We start from the raw sequence: 19,595 nt of genomic DNA on the forward strand, positions 1-19,595 counted from the left end.
AATTTCTTGAAGATTAATTTGTGAGTGCAAGAGAAGCTGCTAAAAAATGTTTCCTCTACCCTGGCTGGCGTAGCTCAGTGGATTGAGTCTGGGCCTGCGAACCAAAGGATTCCAGTTCAATTCCCAGTCAGGGCACATGCCTGGGTTGCAAGCCAGTTCCTAGCAGGGGACAGACAAGAGGCAACCACACACTGATGTTTCTCTCCCTCTCTCTTTCCCTTCTCTTCTAAAGATAAATAAAAATCTAGTAAATAAATAAAATTATTATTATTTTTTTATTAGAAGGAATGCTTCTTTTTTTTTTTTTTAAGATTTTATTTATTTATCTTTAGAGGGGAAGGGGGAAGGAGACAGGGAGAAAAACATCAATGTGTGGTTGCCTTTCATGCGTCCCCTGCTGGGAACTGGCCTGCAGGGAACTGGCCTGCAACCCAGCCATGTGCCCTGACTGGGAATCGAGCCGCCATTGTCTGGTTCGCAGGTCCACGCTCAATCCACTGAGCTACACCAGCCAGGTCCCCCCCTATTTTAAAAATGTTTTGCTTATTGTATTTTTCTGGAATATTTTAATGTTTCTTAAACATGCCGGTCTCACTTCCTTTTCAGTCGTGTCCTGGTTTGTGTGGCCTGGTAGCAGTTTTTAAACAGCTGCCTGCTCTAATGAAGGGGGTTTAAAAACTATCTAAATGGGCCCTGGCCCGTGTAGCTCAGCGGATTGAGCAGGGGCCTGTGAAGCAAAGGGTGGCCAGTTCAATTCCCAGTCAGGGCACATGCCTGGGTTGCAGGCCAGGTCCCCAGTAGGGAACACATGGGAGGCAACCACACATTGATGTTTCTCTCCCACTCTTTCTCCTTCCTATCCCCTCTCTCTAAAAATAAAAAAAATTTAAAAAACCACAAAAAACTGCCTGAATGGAACTGTGACACCCTCGTCATTTCTTACCACGCATGAGAAAGCGCAAGGGAACTATCCAGAGTTGGCCAGCAGGAAGCCACCCAGAATAGCAAGCCCCTGTGTTCAAACTCATCACACGACTGTCTGTTTTCGTAACGCTCTGTGTCCCCAGGGCTGAATGAATCCTTGACAGAGGCTCTGTCATTTCTTGGAGCCTGAGGAACGTGGGCGGTGGCAGCTGCTGGGCTGCACGGTCTCTCGTGTGAGGACGTGCCTGGCCTCGATTTTCAGACAGGGCTGAAAAGAGACTCCGTGTTCAGCGGTGGATTCACAGCGGCCATCAGGCCTGCGGGAGAAGGAAAACGAGAGTCATCTTGGCTGTGGCCAGCCCTGTGGGCGTGGCTTCTCACACGCGTTGTTTTTTAGGTTGTGGGAGCTGGTGTTGTTTAATGAGGATCCAGATTAAGAAGAAAACAAGGCAGGACCGGTGGTCCCGCTGCCAAAATAGCTCCTGGGGACATTTTCAAAATGAGGTCTGCACCGTGTTAGACATTCAAACAGAGCAGGATTGAAAACAAAATGACACCCACCTCACTTCTCCACCTCCCCGCAAAGCCGTAACGGGGTCTCATGTTCACTTCCAAAAGGGTAGAAACGCTTGTGTGTATGTCAACACACGGTTCTCTATATGTATGCATGTGCGCATCCACGTGCCTGTGTGTTTGCGTAGAGATGTGTGTAAATGCATATGCATGCTTCCACACGCGTGCATGCAAGTATACAGGTGTGCGTTTATACATGCACAGGCATGTATGTGTGCCTATGTATGGTGGGGTGTATGTATTTGTGTATGATACGCGTGCAGAAGTGTGTATTTGTGTGTGTAAGCATGTATTTGTGTATGTGATTGTGTGTGCATGTGTGTGTGTGGATATATGTGTGTGGCAACAGCAGAAGACCTAACCCAGAAGCCATACCCGGGCGCTGTCAGTGCCATCCGGGTTGGGGAATACACCAGGAGGGGAATACACTGTTCGCTTGTGAACGAAACCGGTGGATGCAACGCACACAAACAGAAGCAAGCGTGTCAGCAATGAGAAAGGAGGGCTTTACGAGTGGCTGAACTCTCTGCACTGGGGTCCAAGATTCAGGACAAAATTCTCTATTTCCCTTCATTCTTCATAATCTAGATCACAGATCACTTATCATGGGTGTCGTGGTTGGCCTTGGAGTATTTGCCTCGGATGATGAAGTAACAAACCTGACATTCTGCCTTCCGTTTTCTAATCATTTGTTTTGACTAAGTCGTGGCTTAAATGCAGTGAAAGGACTAAGCATGAAATACAGTTGTTTTTTTAGATTTTGTTTTCATTTATTTATTTTTAGAGAGAGGGGAAGAGAGGGAGGGAACATCGATGAGTGAGAGATACATCCATCGCTTGCCCCTCAACCCACATCCCAGGCATGTGTTCTGACAGGGGATAGAACCAGTGACCTTTTGCTTTCCCAGACAATCCCCAACCAGCTGAGCCACACTGGTCAGGGCTAGACACAGCTTTTAAAGGTTATTTTATGTGACTTTATAAACATCAGCACACTCAATAATTCTAAGAGATGAAAATTATAATAAATTACCATAAAATTCAATCTCTATTATTTATTCTTTTATTTTTTAATATATTTTACTGATTATGCTATTACAGTTGTCCCATTTCTCCCCGCACCTTATTCCCCTTCACCCTGCACACCCCCTCTCACCCATATTCCGGCCCCCTTGGTTCATGTCCATGGGTCATACATATAAGTTCTTTGGCTTCTACATTTCATATGCCATTCTTAACCTCCCTCTGTCTATTTTCTATAGGGAACCGATCCTCGTGGCAGTGGCAAATGTAGCCCAGCCCCTGAATTGGAAAGCTGGAGGGAGTGAGTCAGCACACAGGAGCCAGGCCTCCAGGTTGGCTTTCCCATGGGGAACCAGGCCTGCATCGTACCTAGGCTGCTTTGAGGTGTGCTTTTGCTAAAACTCCCTCACCCTAAATTGAGGCAGGAAATGTTACTGCATATCTTTAAAGTAACTTCCTAAAATCTGTGCTAAACCTCCCAAGGATGAATGTAACCAGTTCAACCACTTTTCCCCTTGCATTTGCAACATCCTTTTCTTTGAAGTAATTACCAACATCCTTTCCTCTGTTATCTGTAAAAGGTAATCACCTAATGTAAACCTGTGCCTAGTAAATGAGGACCATCCTCGATGTAATGTGCCCAGAAAAGCAATAAAAGCCTGTCCAGGCAGGGGTCAGGGCCATGTCTCACTCAGAGAGTGGCCATGCTGTCCCTTTTTCTCCACAGGACTCTGCAATTCATGTGAATTTGTTCATAGCAGCCACAACACTGTGGACACTGCTGGTCAGAGTCTGCATCAATTCTCTACTTATTATTTATGCTTCTTATTCCCTGTACCTTTTCCCCCTTTCTCCCCTCCCACTCCCCCTCTGATAACCCTCCATGTGATCCCCATTTCCATTTTAAATGAAAGTTTTGCTGGATAGATCAATCTTGGATGTAGGTTTTTGGATTTCATGACTTGGAATACTTCATTCCAGCCCTTTCTTGCCTGTCAGGTTTCTTTTGAGAAATCAGTTGACAGTCTTATGGGAACTTCTTTGTAGGTAACTGTCTCCTTTTCCCTTGCTGCTTTTAAGATTTTCTCCTTATTTTTCATCTTGAGTAATGTTATGATGATGTGCCTTGGTGTGTTCCTCCTTGGGTCCAACTTCTTTGGGACTCTCTGAGCTTCCTGGACTTCCTAGAAGTCTATTTCCTCTGCCAGATTGGGGAAGTTCTCCTTCATTATATTTTCAAATAAGTTTTTAATTTCTTGCCCTTCCTCTTCTCCTGGTACCCCTATGATTTGGACATGGGAACATTTAAAGTTGTCCTGGAGATTTCTAAGCCTCTCCTATTTTTATTATTATTTTTAAAAATTTTTTATTGATTATGCTGTTACAGTTGTTCTATTCCCCCCTTCATTCCCCTCCACCCTACCCCCCATCACCACCATTACCCCCCCTTTAGTTTATGACCATGTGTCTCAATTCCTTTAGATTCTATATTTCCCATGCTATTCTTGCCCCCCCCATCTATTTTCTATCTACTGTCTATGCTACTTATTTTCTGTACCTTCTCCCCCCTTCTCCTCCTCCCACTCTCCTGTTGCTAACCCTCCTTGAGATCTTCATTTCTATGTTTCCACTCCTGATCTAGCTGTCCTTTTAGTTTGCTTTCGTTTTAGGTGTGGTTGTTAATAACTGTGAGTTTGCTGTCCTTTCACTGTTCATGTTTCTTTAACTTCTTTTTCTTAGATAAGGCCCTTTAACATTTCATATAATAAGGGCTTGGTGATGATGAACTCCTTGAATTTGATCTTATCTGAGAAGCACTTTAACTGTCCTTCCATTCTAAATGAAAGTTTTGCTGGATAGAGCAATCTTGGTTGTAGGTCTTTGGATTTCATGACTTGGAATACCTCTTTCCAGCCCCTTCTTGCCTGTAAGGTCTCTTTTGAGAAATCCGCTGACAGTCTGATGGGGACTCCTTTGTAGGTGACTGTCCCCTTATCTCTTGCTGCTTCTAGGATTCTCTCCTTCATTTTAATTTTGGCTAATATAATTATGATGTGCCTTGGTGTGTTTCTTCTTGAGTCCAACTTTTTTGGTACTCTCTGAGCTTCCTGGATTTCTTGGAAGTCTATTTCCTTTGCCAGATTGGGGAAATTCTCCTTTATTATTTGTTCAAATAAGTTTTCCACTGGTGGCTGTGCCTTTCCCCCTTCTGGTACCCCTATAATTCGGATGTTGGAGCGTTTAAAGATGTCCTGGAGGTTCCTAAGACTCTCCTCATTTCTTTGAATTCTTGCTTCTTGACTCTTTTCTGTTTGGCCATTATTTGCTTTCTTCTGGTCCACTCCATTGATTTGAGTCCCAGTTTCCTTTTCATTGCTATTGGTTTCCTGTGCAATTCCATTCATTTCAATTAGTTTCGCCTTCATATATTTGTCTAATTTGTGGGTATAATCAACCAGTTCTGTGAGGATCCTGATGACCAGTGTTTTAAACTGTGCGTCCGAGAGTTTTGCTATCTTCATCGCTTAGATCTATGGGCTCTGGGGCTTTGAGATATTCTTGCGACATTTTTGGTCTGTTCTGGCCCTTTAAGTGTGAGAAGCGGTACCTTGGACTCCCAGGTCGCTGGGTTGTGACGCTGTATGTGGGGGCGTGGTCAGAGCGGGGAAATGGCGACCCCCTCTGCTGTTTCTCACAGCTGGGTGAGGAGCAGCGCCTTAGGTGGTTCACCTGGGCCGGGCCACTCAGAGTCGCTGGGTTATGACGCTGTATGTGGAGGTGGGGTCAGAGTGGGAAATGGCAGCACCTTCCCTGGGGCCCGGTCCAACCGCCCACTCCCTCGCCTGTCCGCCCGCGCACAAATGCGCAACCACAGTCAACACGCAGCACTGCTCCCCCGCTGTCTCCCCCGCAGTCGCTCACCTGGTCGCTCGCTCGGTTGCTCACTAGGTCCAACCCTGTGCCTGGATTCCGCGCGTCTGGATTCCGCGCCTGAGTTTGTCTGACCGAGTCCTCCTGTGCAATCCCGCTTCACCAGCCTCTGGTTTCGTCCCTTACCGGTCAGGCTGAAGAATTTGTTGTTAACGGACTTCCGAAAAGTTCAATTTTCCGTGTTCTGGCTGTGTTTTCTGTTGCTAATATTTAGTTGTCTCTAAACTTGGTTGTGTGAGAAGGCACGGTATATCCACCTATGCCTCCATCTTGGCGGAAGTCTCCCTCTCCTTATTTTTAAAAAAATTCTTGTTTCTTCATTCTCTTCTGGTTGAATGTTTATTTCTTCCTTCTGGTCCAAACCATTGATTTGAGTCCTGGTTTCCTTTCCTTTACTGTTGGTTCCCTGTACATTTTTCTTTATTTAACTTTTCATAGCCTTCATTTTTTCCTCAATTTTGTGACCATATTCAACCAATTCTGTGAGCATCCTGATTTACCAGTGGTTTTTTTTTTTAATTTAAGATTTTATTTATTTATCTTTAGAGGGGAAGGAGAGAGGGAGAGAAACATCAATGTGTGGTTGCCTCTAGTGCTTCCCCTGCTGGGAAATAGCCTGCAGGGAACTGGCCTGCAACCCAGGCATGTGCCCTGACTGCGAATGAAACCGCGATCCTTTGGTTCGCAGGCCTGCACTCAATCCACTGAGCTACACCAGCCAGGTGATTACCAGTGTTTTGAACTGTGCATCTCATAGGTTGGCTATCTCTTCGTCTGTCACTTAGTTGTATTTTTTTCTGGAGCTTTGACCTGTTCTTTCATTTTGGCCATTTTTTTTTTTTTTTGTCTTGGTGAACCTGTTACATAGTAAGGGGTGGAGCCTTAGATGTTCACCAGGGTGGGACAATCCATGTCTCTGCCTTGTGATGTTGTATGTGGGGGAGGGGTCCCGGATGGAACAGTGTCTCTGGTTCAGCTCTCCCCTGGCTTTCAGTCACTTCCTCCGCACCCACAAGCAAATTGGGCTCTTCTGGGGCTGAGTCCCAAGTGGGTGAGTTTGTATATGTTCTAGAACCCTGTGGGTCTCTCCAACAAACTCCTGTGAGGCTGGGAGTTGCTCCCCGCTTCCTCCTGCAACCCCCACAGGTGTTTTCAGTCAGAGGTTTTGAGGCTTTATTTCCCTGCTGGGACCCTGGGTTGCAAGGTCTGTCAGTTTAACTACACGGAAATGTGGGACCCCCTGGTCCACCAGCCACCACCTCACCTCAAGTTCTCTCGGACCCGGCTGCCTGTCTCGGCCCCTCCTACCAGTCTGGGTAAATGTTTCTTCAACTCCTTGGTTGTCAGACTTCCATACAGTTCAATTTTCTGTAAGTTCTGGTTGTTTTTTGTTTTTAAATTTGTTGTTGTCCTTATTTTGGTTGTGCCAAGAGGCACAGTGTATCTACCTGCACCTCCATCTTCCCCAGAAGTCCCATTATTTTATTATTTAAAAAATTAATTTCAGCTTTGGTTGGCTTGAAAGTGTATAATGCTCTTCTTAACATTAACACTACTTCTTTAATACTTGCACATGTAAGCCTTTAGTAGTTATTTTGGTCACAAAATCAGCAGCTTCCACAATAATTATTATTTCAACAATTTACTCTTGAAGTGTAAATTATTCTTTTATATTTCAACTGTAAAACATTTCAACATATAACAACATAAAGAGGTTTTTTTGCTTCTAGTTACAGCAAGAACACAGTTATAAAAATCCAGCGATGGGATTGGGCAAATGGTCACTAGGCAACCCCAGCATCTCTGAAGCCATTGTGTTCAGGGAGGCAGAGATGGCTGCTTGGCTCTCTAAACACTGAACCCGAAAGCTGAGGCCGAACTTTTACATATTTTTGAAATAGACCTTGCCAGTTCTGCTGCAAATCTCACTGTGTCTTACCCTTTTCCTTTGGCGTTTTGTGTCTGAGCTCTGTCCCTGTCACTGTGTGGAAATCTCATTCATTAATTTCTAAATCTAGAAAGTATTGTAAAAGTGAAGAAAGCTATTTTCTGCCCTGGCTGGGGTGGCTCAGTGGCTTGAGTGCCGGCGTGTGAATCAGGGGGTCACCAGTTTGATTCCCAGTCGGGGCACATGCCTGGGTTGTGGGCCAGGCCCCAAGTAGGGGATACACAGAGGTAACTACACGTTGATGTTTCTCTCCCTCTCTTCCCTTTCCCTTCCTCTCTCTAAAAATAAATGAATAAAATATTTAAAAAATATATGTATTTTTCCCCAACTACAGCACTATTACCTGACTTGCAAACTCCTATACTTGCTGGCCTTCAGTTACCCCATTAAACCTCCCCACCCTGTGGGTCCCATCCCAGCCAGACAAAAGTCCCAAGTCCCTGCCATGGGCCCAAAGTGCTTCAAGACCTGGCAATAACCTCCCCTGTCCCCCCACCCACGGTTTCTCCAACTTTCTTCTTAACTCCCCCTCAGCCCCTCTGCCCCGAGTCACACCAGCATTTTCTGTTCCTCAAACACACCAGGCAGGCTCCAGCCTCAGGGCCTTTGCACTGGCTGCTCCTTTTGCTCCGGACACTGTTTTGGGTATTCACACGGTCGCTCCCTCATCTCTGCCTAGTCTCGCTCAAACGTCACCTCCGTAGGGCTCTCCCTCAGGACCCTGTGGAGGACCACAACCCCATGGGCACCCGGTTTCTCTATTCGCCTTTCCTGCTTTATTTTCCCTGTAACCACTCACTAGCACCATGTAATGTATTGCATGTCTTTCTCACTCACTGGCATCTGCTCTGCCTGCCCAACAGAGGGGCGGCTCTCAGGGGGCAGCAGAGTTTGTTTGTCGTGTTCATTGCTGCGTCTCCAGACCCAGCTGATGATGAACGCAATTATAATGCACAGTGCAGATAGTATGCTACTTTCTTTCATTTGTAAAGCTTTAAAAAAAAGATTTCATTTACTCATTTTTAGAGTGGAAGGGAAGGAGAAAGAGAAGGAGAGAAACATCAGTGTGTGGTTGCCTCTCACACGCCCCCTACTGGGGATCTGGCTCACGACCCATGCACGTGCCCTGATTGGGAATGGAACCAGCGACCCTTTGGTTCCCAGGCTGGCGCTCAATCCACTGAGCCACGCCAGCCAGGGCTCATCCATAAAGTTTCTTACTTCTCAGCAAAAAACCAACAGCACCCCCAGTTTTTAAAAATTGGGTAAAAGATATGAGCAGAAAATCACAGAAATATTAAACAAAAAATTTAAGAACTTGCTAGCTGTGTGGCTCTAGGTAAGTGCTTTAATCTCTCTGGTCCTCAGTATTCCTGGCTATGAAATCCAGGAGCTGCTCTGTAAATGTTTGTTGAGTGAATAAGCAACTGAATCAGTACAGTAATATCTGATTCATGGCGTGTTATGAGAATCACATGACTTAGTGTGGATGTAGAGCTTGAAATATTGCCTGGCGTGTAACATGCCCTATATAAGTGATGCAATGCCTGCTTTTCAAAACAGAACTACGGCCCTGGCTGGGTGGCTCGGGGGATTGGAGCGTCGTTTTGTACACCAAAAGGTTGCTGGTTCGATTCCTGGTCAGGGGCACATACCTAAGTTACAGGTTCAATCCCTGGCCAGGTAGCAACCGGGAGGCTACTGACTGATGTTTCTCTCATGTCAACGTTACTCTTTCTCTAAAATCATGGCTATTATATAACTTTCCTTTAAGATCTCTTCCAGTGTCACCTCCTCCAGGAAGTCTACCTTGGTGAGGCCAGATGGGATCAGATGCTCAGAGCCCCCAAAGCACTTTATGTAGTTATCTGTTTCAACTCTGGCAAAACAGGCCCTGGCTGGTGTGGCTCAGGGGACTGAGTGCCAGCCTGCAAATCAAAAGGTCATTGGTTTGATTCCCAGTCAGGGCACATGCCTGGGTTGTGGGCCAGGTCCCCTGTAGGGGGCACTCGAGAGGCAAGAAATCCATGTATGTCTTGCATGTTGATGTTTCCCTCCCTCCCTTATCCTGTCTCTAAAAATAAATAAATAAATAAATAAAATATATATTTAAAAACTTTGGCAAAACACATCCCAATTAGCATATTCTGTGTTGCAAGCCCCATGGCAAGGATGAGAACACACCTTGGCGATAATTCCAGGGCTTCCCTCCCGGCCTGTAAACAGGCCAGCCCAGCCTGCCGCCACCGCTGGACCGAGCCCGTGAAAGCGGGGCCTGTCTCACTCCCTCGGATCTGTCCAGCACATCGCCCGGAGCCTGGAGCAAGAAACCATCTCGGTGGAGAGCGGTGGGTCAAATAAACACACTGTTCTGTCGCCTGCTTCTCCGTTTGGAATGTGCACTAGCCCAGATGTGTGCCACGGAGCCCCAGGGCGTCGGAAACCCCTGGCAAGCTTTTAGAACATTCATCACCACCCTTATCTGCAAAGGTTTTTTTTCCTTGTGATGGAGCTTTGAAGATCTACTCTCTTAGCAACCTTCAAACGTGCAATGCAACACTATTAGCTCTTGTAGCTGTACCGCGCATCGAATTCCCAGCACCTGTTTACGTGTAACTGGAAGGTGGCATCTTTTCACCACCCGTGTTTATCTCGCCCACTCCTGCCCCGCCTCTGGCAGCTGCCAGCCCGTTCTCTGTGTGTATGAGTTTGGGCTTTGAGAGAAAGGTTGCACACGCAAGTGAGCCTGTGTGGTATTCACCTCTCTCTGCCTGTCTTGTTTTGCTGAGTAGAATGCCCTCAAGAGCTATTTGTGTTGTTCCAAATGGCAAGACTTATTTCTCTTTTGTTGCTGAATAATATTCCATTGCACAGACATACCACTTGTTTTTTCCACTCACCCATCGATGGGCACCGAGGTGGTGGCCATGTCTTAGCTATTGTAAATAATGCTACCATGAACACAGGGATATATATATATATATCTTCTCAAATCATTGTTTCCTTCCTTCAGATAAATCCCCAAAATTGGAATTGTTGAATCATAGGGGAGTTCTGTTTTTAATTTTTTAAAGAGCCTCCGTGTCATTTTCCACAGTGGCTGTACCAGTTTATATTCCCCGTGGCAAATATACATATTCATATATATATGTGTGTGTGTGTATATATACATATATATACATATACACACATATATTTACTCATATATATATGAGTAAATTTACTCATAAATTTACTCATATATATATGTTTAGATTTATTTACTCATAAATTTACTCATATATATATATATTTAATTCTCACCCAAGGATATGTTCATTAAGTTTTCAGAGAGAGGAGGGTGAGGTGGGGTAGAGAGAGAGAGAGAAAGAAAAGAACATCAGCGTGAAATGTCAGAAATAAACATTGATTGGTTGCCTCCCGTACACACCCTGACAGGGATCAAACCCATAACGCAGGCATGTGCCCTGACCAGGGATCAAAGACGCCCCCTTTTGGTGTACGGGACAATGTTGCAACTCAGCGAGCCACTGGGCCAGGGCCCCCTGTGGCAGATAGTTTGATTGCCAAGTTTCCTCACTTTTTCAAGGAAAATCATCTCTGCATGAAAAGGGACACTGTTAGGTAATGGAGCACGCACGTGACTTCTTAATGCCATAGTAAAGACTTCAGAGAAATCGCCATCAAAGAGCTGGCTTCTAAAACCCATAGGTGAGAGGGCACACGTTCCTTCTCGCTGTCATTTAATAAGGGATGGCTGGTACTCAGCAGAGAAACAGGCCCCCTGTGAGTGGCACGGGTCAGGAACTTGTTACAGGGACAGGACCTTCGGCGATCGTAGCTGGAAAGGGGTGGGGGGGACACCAGAAAAGTTACGACCCAGGGAGCAGAGGATTGCGGGTGCAAAATTCTCTGGGGGGGTCAGTGCCTCTGGAACTGGTTCTGGGTCCTAGGTCTCTGGCCAGTTGGCTGGGTAGGTGGGAAACTGGAACCTACAAGAGCAGCCTGGGTGCCCCGTGTGTCTCTTGACACCTCTAACCTCAGCTCCATGTGCGACCCCCAGGAGAAGCTGGCATCTCTCCCCATGGAGCTTCCCAGGTTCCTGGCCCCAAAGTTATGGAAGTCAGAAGAAAACAGCCGGCAGGTGCAGGTGGGGCTGAAGCCCGGTGCTGCCCCAAGCCAGCAAGGAGGCCGGCGGGGTGGTGACAACACCCATGAGCCTTTGCAGCACCTGGGCCCTGTGCAGAGCTTCCCGCCGTAATGGTGGCTTCTTCACACCTGCCTCTGAGTCTCATGCGAATTTCTCTTTTAGCCAACTCCCAGCCAGGGCCGCCTGGGGAAAGGTATTCTAGAATACACAGGCCCAACTTAGCTACGTTAGACAAGACAAAATCACCGCACCGCCCAGAGAGGGAAATTAGCCTGCCAAAGGTCACACAGCAATGGAGCGAGAGAACAGGAGCTAAGCTAGGCGACACACTAAGGCACCTTCTTCTCGGTGAATGGCATTGTAGCAGTTCAAATGTTTGGGCCCAGGAGTCAGGATGCTGAGGAAGGAAGTGTGGCTTTGCCATTCACTTTTATATTTTGTGCTCTCTTTATTATGTATGTTGCATTTGAATTAAAACGTTTTTGTTTTTTTTAAATGAAGATTCAGCCCTGGCTGGTGTGGCTTAGTGGATTGAGCACCTGCTTGAGAACCAAAGGGTCGCTGGTTTGATTCCCAGTCACAGCACACGCCTAGGTTGTGGGCCAGGTCCCCAGTAGGGGGTGCGCAAGAGGCGACCACACTTTGATGTTTCTCTTCTTCTCTTTCTCCCTCCCTTCCCCTCTGCCTAAAAATAAATAAATAAAATATTTAAAAAAAATAAAGCTTCAGAGGTAGAGTGCCAGGGATAGTTTGCTGGGACGTCCATGGCGGCATCAGGATGAGGCCATGGTTTCCCAATGGCTCCCTGAGCTCGACCTCGGGATGCAGAGTCCATCCTGAAAGCAGGTGCTCTCGTGATTCCCAGACAGGTGTCTTCCTCATAACTAGTCACAAAAGTTCTGCAATTCATTCCTGGGTTTTTTTTTTCCTCCTCTCCTTGAGCTTTATGCTAATTACACTGAGTTCACAGTCCAGCTCCTGACCCATCTCTTAACTAGGGAGATACAAGGCTCCAATTGGCTTAGGCCCTGGTGACCTGGGTGACCGTTTCTGAGCCAGTCATTCAGGAATGATGGGGGAGTGGCTCAGAAGTGGTGAAGGGGAAGGGTCAGGAGGGTGAATTTGAGTCATTCATCTCTGGAGCTAGGGATCTGGAGACTGTTGGACCCAAACCTTATGGCTTTTATTACTGGTATAAGGAGGGGAGGAATAGACATTGTAAAGGTGGCCACATACACAGGACTATATTTGTTAAATCCTCACCCAGGATTTTATGCTTATTGGTGTTAGAGAGAGAGGAAAGGAAGGAGAGAGGGAGGGAGAGAAACATCAGTCAGTTGCTTCTCGAATGAGCCCCAGCCTGGAACCTAACCCACAATCTAAACATGTGTCCTGCCCGGGAATCGAGCCTGCAAACTTTCGGTCTGCAGGACGATGCTCCAGCTGATTGAGCAATACCAGCCAGGACAAGACATTTCTTTTTAATTAAAATATTTGTTAAAATAATCACAAACTTATAAGAAAGTTGCAAAGAACTTATTTTCTCTCTGAATCCATTTTGAGGGTGAATTGCCAATCCGGTGGGTCATTCTGGATATTATTCTTGAATACCACAGTGGGTGTGTCCTACAAACAAGGGCATTCCACCGTAAAGATACTTTTGTTCTTTTTGGGTCATAAGTTGCCTAGGAGGTAACATAAAACCCCACATGCCTCCGTCAAATGTTGCATTTGTCCATTTACTTATAGCCAGCCACATGGACTCATGGACACTGACTTTATCGAAAAGCGTTATGTCCTGGCTGGTGTAGCTCAGTGGATTGAGCACGGGCCTGCGAACCAGACAATCGCGGTTCGATTCCCAGTCAGGGCACATACCGGGTTGCAGGCCAGTTCCCTGCAGGCTAGTTCCCGGCAGGGGACGCACAAAAGGCAACCATACATTGATGTTTCTCTCCCTCGCTCCTTCCCTTCCCCTCTAAAGGTAAATAAATAAAATCTTAAAAAAAAAAAGAAAAGCGTTATGTTATCCCCAACTGAAACGTCAATGCTCCGAGTGTCTCAGACTTGTTCAGCGGGAGCCCTTCAAGCGAACCCAGTGTCTTTCCACCTGTTCTCATGATTCTTTGAGCATTTCCCTACTTTCTGACCCAAGAAGATATTTCAGGCCCGTTTTGTATCTCCCCTGTCCCCTCTCCTCTGGAATCAGCCCTTTCCCCCACGGATAAAGGAAGAGGGTCCTTCTGAAAGCTGGTGGCTGACCCCTCATCTCTGCAAGACCCCCTCAGATCTGATGGACTCCGCCTGCAATGCGGCTGGGCCTGGCCAATGGCTGAAACGATCCTCTGGTGGTTGCCATGGAGACCTCTGGGACTTGGAGCGGAAGGAGGCGGTGACGTCACTGCGGGAGCAGGGGTAGCAGTCACATTTCGCTCTCAGCCTGGTTCCAGGGCACCCGGGCCAGCCTGCGGGTCAGCTGCGAGGAACCGGCCAAGCCTCCACCCGCGACGCCTCGGTGGCCACGGCCCCAGGGAGCTCGGCCCGAGATCTGCTGAGACCTTTGGGGGCCACCGCCCAGGAAGCGCGCGCCCCACCTCCAGACCCTGCCCCTTGCGCCGTGCCCAGGAGGCAGGAGCCAGCGGCCAGACGCCCGCCTCTGCTTCCCGTGGCCCGAGCCCCTGGGAATTCCCACGAGGCCGCTCCCGGGGGTCGTCACCGGGGACCGAACACCGGGCACCTCAGCGGGCAGCGCACGCGGAACCCTTGACAGAGGTGGACACACTGGGCCTGCGAGGTCCATCTTTCTCGTGCTCACGGCCTTTGGGAAGGGATCATGGCACCCTGGGCCGGTGCACGGAGCCCCGAGGCGGCACCAGCGGGCACCAGCGGGCACACTGCTGCCTCCGAGAGCTGGGCAAAGGCTGTTCGGGGCGACAGACATCGCGCTGCTGGAGCGCGGGTGCCGGGCCCTGGAGATGGATAGTTACAGGTGCCTGATGGTCCTAGGACCCCAGAGGACTGCGACCACGAGGTATTCGAAGAGATCCTCAGGGTCCCCAGGAGCCCCTGGGCAAGTTCGCAGTGGCCGGAAAGGCCTTTCTGGAGGAGGACAGATCCAAGACGGCCATCATTAGTCTGACAGAGGACATCGATTACTCCGCCATTCCCAGGGAGGTCCAGGGCAAGGGCGGCCTGTGGAGAGTGGTCTGCCTGCCGTGGAAGCAGGACGTCAAATTCCTGACCAAGCTGAACCTCTTCTTGCAGAGCAAGGGCCGGACAGTGGAGGACGTGGCCCGGGTCCTGAGGCAGGAGCTCGGCCCGACCGGGACGGGCCCCCGAGAGCTGCCCGCCAGAAAGTGCTGTGCGCCCGGGCCCGGGGACACGTCCCGAGCTGGGGCCTCTGCCCGGCTGGACGCCGTGCGGCCCCTGGACTCCGCGCAGAAGGATAGGGGGGCTGGAGACAGCCAGAGGGGCAGGCGCAAGCCCAAAAAAACCGCCGAGGGTACCACGCGTACCACAAGAAGCTGAGGTGATGCGGGGTGGGCGCGGGGGGCAGACGAGTGGGTGTGCGTGACGCCTGTGTGTGGGGGGCATGGGCTCCATCTGAGCGAGTTTGGAGAGTGCAAGTGGGTGGGGGCCGTGGGGGCCTTCTGCCGGAGTGAGTGGAAAACCTAGTGAGAACGGTCACCGTCGGAGTGAGCAGGGTGACCTCGGCCTAGCGCGTGCAGGCGGCGTTGGCATCGGGGTCAACCTGTGGGCAACATCGGAGGGGGTGTGGTGAACGCCCAGTGGGGCGTGGGGCGCTCACTCATTGGTCCTGCACACACTTATTGCACACCTACCACGGCCGGGGCACCGCTCTCGGAGCTAAGGACACGGGAGGAAACGAGTCCTGCCTTCATCACACGCACAGTTAAGTGGGTGACGTTTGAGTTCCTCGGGCACATCTGAGCGGGCGTGGGCGCCGGTTGGGCAGGTGCCGGTAGTGTATGGTCGAGTGTGGGTCGTTTATTCATTCAACAAATATTTCCTGAGTGTCCTCAGTGTATCCGGCGCTGTTCCAGGCGCCAGAGACACAGCAGGGAGCAAAACAGACCCAAACCGTGCCCCCAGGGCGCTCCTGTTAAATAGCTGACTAGGTGCAGGCGGCATCTGCATTCCTGGAACACGAGTGCGCGTGGGTACTGTCTGAGCGTGTGTCATATAGGTGTTCGAGTGGGTGATATCTGAGTGGCCGTGGGACTGACACCGGAGTACATGGGTGGGTGGGCGCTGTTTGAGTGGGTGAAGATAACTTTCCAGTGAGGAAGGATCTCAGAAACCCGCAAACAATGGCTGACAACCTGCAGACGCGGCAACCCGCAGACGCGGCAACCCGCAGACGCAGGCAGAGACCGAGTGCCCTCCCCGGCCCACCCCACGTCTTCAGGTATCAGCTGGGAAGCGGCAGGAGAGAAACCCGGTCCCGCACAGCAAAGTTCTGCAAAAGGCCTTCTAACAGGGTTGAGGACAAGCCAGGCGGGAAGAACGTGGCAGGGGGCAGGCTCGGGAGGAAGGCCACCAACCCCGTTGCCACCCTCCCCCCCCCCCCCCCCGTGGCCTGCCTGATGTTGGGGACAGGACTTCTTGCTGGGTGTGCCCTGTAGGGACGGAGGCATGGATCCCCTCTTTCTAGCTTTGTGGCTGGCTGGAATTCCTACCATTGCAAAGTCTAGAGTCGTTTTTTCGTCTTTTCAAAGGACGTATTTTGGACACACCTCTGGTACGGACTTGCCTGGAGTGGGCCACCCTGGTTTGCACAGGACGAGCAGAAACCGTGCCTGCCTGCTCGCCTTGTCGCCTTGTCCGCGGACTTCACTGCCCTGTGTGTGACTAAGCGGCTGTCGCTGTTCTCTGCACGCCGGGTCTCCCTTGTAGGGCTGGTCAGTGGGGGAGGGGTGAAGGGGCACTTCCGCTTTCACTGGCCCTGAGAAGAGGGTAGGTTTCTCCCCAAATTAAACCCCAGAAGCTCTGACTTGCAGGGAGGGGCACACTCCACCCTAAAGAACCAAAGTCTAGATTTCCAGGGAATGGGCCACAGGGAGGTAAATAACTAGGAGGTCACGTTCAAGAGTTATCCATTAACAGCATGCAGCCTGAGACTCCAAGTCCCCTCTCATGATAAAGAACAAAAAAGAAAAGAAAAAAAAACTTCATTGACATTAAATCCAAATGCCTGTGCGTAGGTAGGCAGGGCTCTGGTTCCGGTGTCTTACCTGCGAATTTGCAAACGTTCATCTTCTGCAAAGGGATCTGCAAAGGTTTGAACTGATTTTCTTTTCAAAAATGTAACTTCTGCGTGCGTGTTCAGCTTCTTACCTATCAAATTGTAACACTGAGCCCTGGTTGGTGTGGCTCGGCGGACTGAGTGCCAGCTCGCAAACCAAACTGTAACGCTGGAGACCCCCAGTGTATTTCTGCAGGTGGGTAATCACATCTGTGAATTCCAGGGTCCACCCCCTGTCTTATTTCTGAGAGGTGACCCCACCCCACCCCACCCCACCCCCACCCCCACCCCCAGCAGAGCCGTTAATTCCGTAGATCTTCTTAACGCCAGAGGTGGCGCTGTGGGTTCACAACTCCTTACCGGAAATTCTTGTGTCAGATGTGGCTCAGAATTCTGGATGTTGGCAAAATGATAGAGTGACTGTCTCTTACATTGCGTGATTCTCCCCCACCCCACCAGGGAGGTTTGGGCAGCTCCCATAATAAAACTCATTAGAATTCTGCAGGGAATTGTGGGATCTTGACATTCGGGGAAATAAATGAAGACTGTACGCAGCCTCACAGCAGACCACATCATGCCTGCCAGCGTTTGTCTGTTTATTTGGGGGAGGGAGGGGGAGTTTTGATGCAAAGCTTTCAAGTTTTTGGCTTTCAGAAGAGGAGATAAGCGATTACGAACATGCAGTATTAACACGACCATCATCTCATTCTGTGGATGAGGAACGTGACACTCAAAGGCTCAGTGACTCGCCTGAGGCCACCGGGGAAAGCTCGAGAGGGAGAAAAATCCAGGCCATTCTGATGACCCCGGTCTGTGTCCCCGAGACAGGGCCGGGTCTCTCAGGGGCTGGGGAGAGTCGGTGCCTGGCTCTTGGGAAGCAGCCGGGCAGAAATGCTTCAGGATTCCCCGAGAAAAAAACGAGAAGACGAGCAGCCCTCCAAGGGCCTGCTCCAGGCGGAGAGGCGGCCCTGGCTGGCGTAGCTCGGTGGACCGGCCGTCAACCTGCAAATGGAAAGGTCGGCGGTTCCATTCCCAGTCTGGGTTCCAGGCCAGGTCCCCAGTTGGGGGCGCGCGAGAGGCAACCTTTGTCTCTCACGTAGATATTTCTCTCCTTCTCTTCCTCCCTCCCTTCCCCTCTCTCTAAGAATAAGTAAATAAAATCTTTTTTTGTCTTTTTTTAGTTATTTTTCAAGTACAGTTTTTTGTCTATTTCTCCCATCCCAGCCCCCCCTGCCCCGTCTCCCCACCTCCCTCCCATTTCCCCCCCCCAGTCCTCATCCCTGTGTCTTTCTTTTTTTTTTAATTTAATTTTATTTTTTAAACTGATTATGCTGTTACAGTTGTTCTATTCCCCCCTTCATTCCCTTCCACCCTGCCCCCCATCCCCACCATTACCCCCCCTTTAGTTTATGTCCATGTGTCTCAAGTCCTTTAGGTTCTATATTTCCCGTGCTATTCTTGCCCCCCGCCCATCTATTTTCTATCTACTGTCTATGCTACTTATTTTCTGTACGTTCTCCCCCCATCTCCTCCTCCCACTCCCCTGTTGCTAACCCTCCTTGAGATCTTCATTTCTATGTTTCCACTCCTGATCTAGCTGTCCTTTTAGTTTGCTTTCGTTTTAGGTGTGGTTGTTCATAACTGTGAGTTTGCTGTCCTTTCACTGTTCATGTTTCTTTAACTTCTTTTTCTTAGATAAGTCCCTTTAACATTTCATATAATAAGGGCTTGGTGATGATGAACTCCTTGAATTTGATCTTATCTGAGAAGCACCTTATCTGTCCTTCCATTCTAAATGAAAGTTTTGCTGGATAGAGCAATCTTGGTTGTAGGTCTTTAGATTTCATGACTTGGAATATTTCTTTCCAGCCCCTTCTTGCCTGTAAGGTCTCTTTTGAGAAATCTGCTGACAGTCTGATGGGGACTCCTTTGTAGGTGATTGTCCCCTTAGCTCTTGCTGCTTCTAGGATTCTCTCCTTCATTTTAATATTGGCTAATGTAATTATGATGTGCCTTGGTGTGTTTCTTCTTGAGTCCAACTTTTTTGGTACTCTCTGAGCTTCTTGGATTTCTTGGAAGTCTATTTCCTTTGCCAGATTGGGGAAATTTTCTTTTATTATTTGTTCAAATAAGTTTTCCACTGGTGGCTGTGCCTTTCCCCCTTCTGGTACCCCTATAATTCGGATATTGGAGCGTTTAAAGATGTCCTGGAGGTTCCTAAGACTCTCCTCATTTCTTTGAATTCTTGCTTCTTGACTCTTTTCTGTTTGGCCATTATTTGCTTTCTTCTGGTCCACTCCACTGATTTGAGTCCCAGTTTCCTTTTCATCGCTATGGGTTTCCTGTGGAATTCCATTCATTTCCATTAGTTTAGCCTTCATATGTTTCTCTAATTTGTGGCTATAATCAACCAGTTCTGTGAGGATCCTGATGACCAGTGTTTTAAACTGTGCGTCTGAGAGTTTTGCTATTTCTTCGTCGCTTAGATTTATCTCTGGGGCTTTGAGGTCTTCCTGCGACATTTTTGGTCTGTTCTGGCCCTTTAAATGTGAGAAGCGGTGCCTTGGACTCCCAGGTCGCTGGGTTGTGACGCTGTATGTGGGGGCGTGGTCAGAGCGGGGAAATGGCGGCGCCCTCTATCGCTGTGGCCCGTCCAACCGCCCACTCCCTCGCCTGTCCGCTCGCCCGCAGATAGGCAACCGCAGTCAACACGCAGCACCGCCTCCCCACTGTCTCCTCTGCAGTCGCTCACCCGGTGGGTTGCTCGGTCGCTCACTAGG

The 19,595-nt window shown here is 49.0% G+C and overlaps 1 protein-coding gene across 1 annotated transcript; it reads left to right on the forward strand.

Moving 5' to 3' along the window:
* The first annotated feature begins 11,447 nt into the window (after positions 1-11,447).
* PNMA8C (PNMA family member 8C) lies at positions 11,448-15,082 on the forward strand. The gene is given in 5 exon segments (XM_037155088.2): positions 11,448-11,656; positions 14,128-14,555; positions 14,558-14,605; positions 14,608-15,033; positions 15,036-15,082. Coding segments are annotated over 5 exon segments (1,158 nt in total).
* The last annotated feature ends 4,513 nt before the right edge of the window (positions 15,083-19,595 follow it).

This window comes from Artibeus jamaicensis, unplaced genomic scaffold (assembly GCF_021234435.1).
Source record: "Artibeus jamaicensis isolate MK-2021 breed Jamaican fruit bat unplaced genomic scaffold, CSHL_Jam_final contig_1526, whole genome shotgun sequence".
Taxonomy (NCBI): Eukaryota; Metazoa; Chordata; class Mammalia; order Chiroptera; family Phyllostomidae; genus Artibeus; species Artibeus jamaicensis.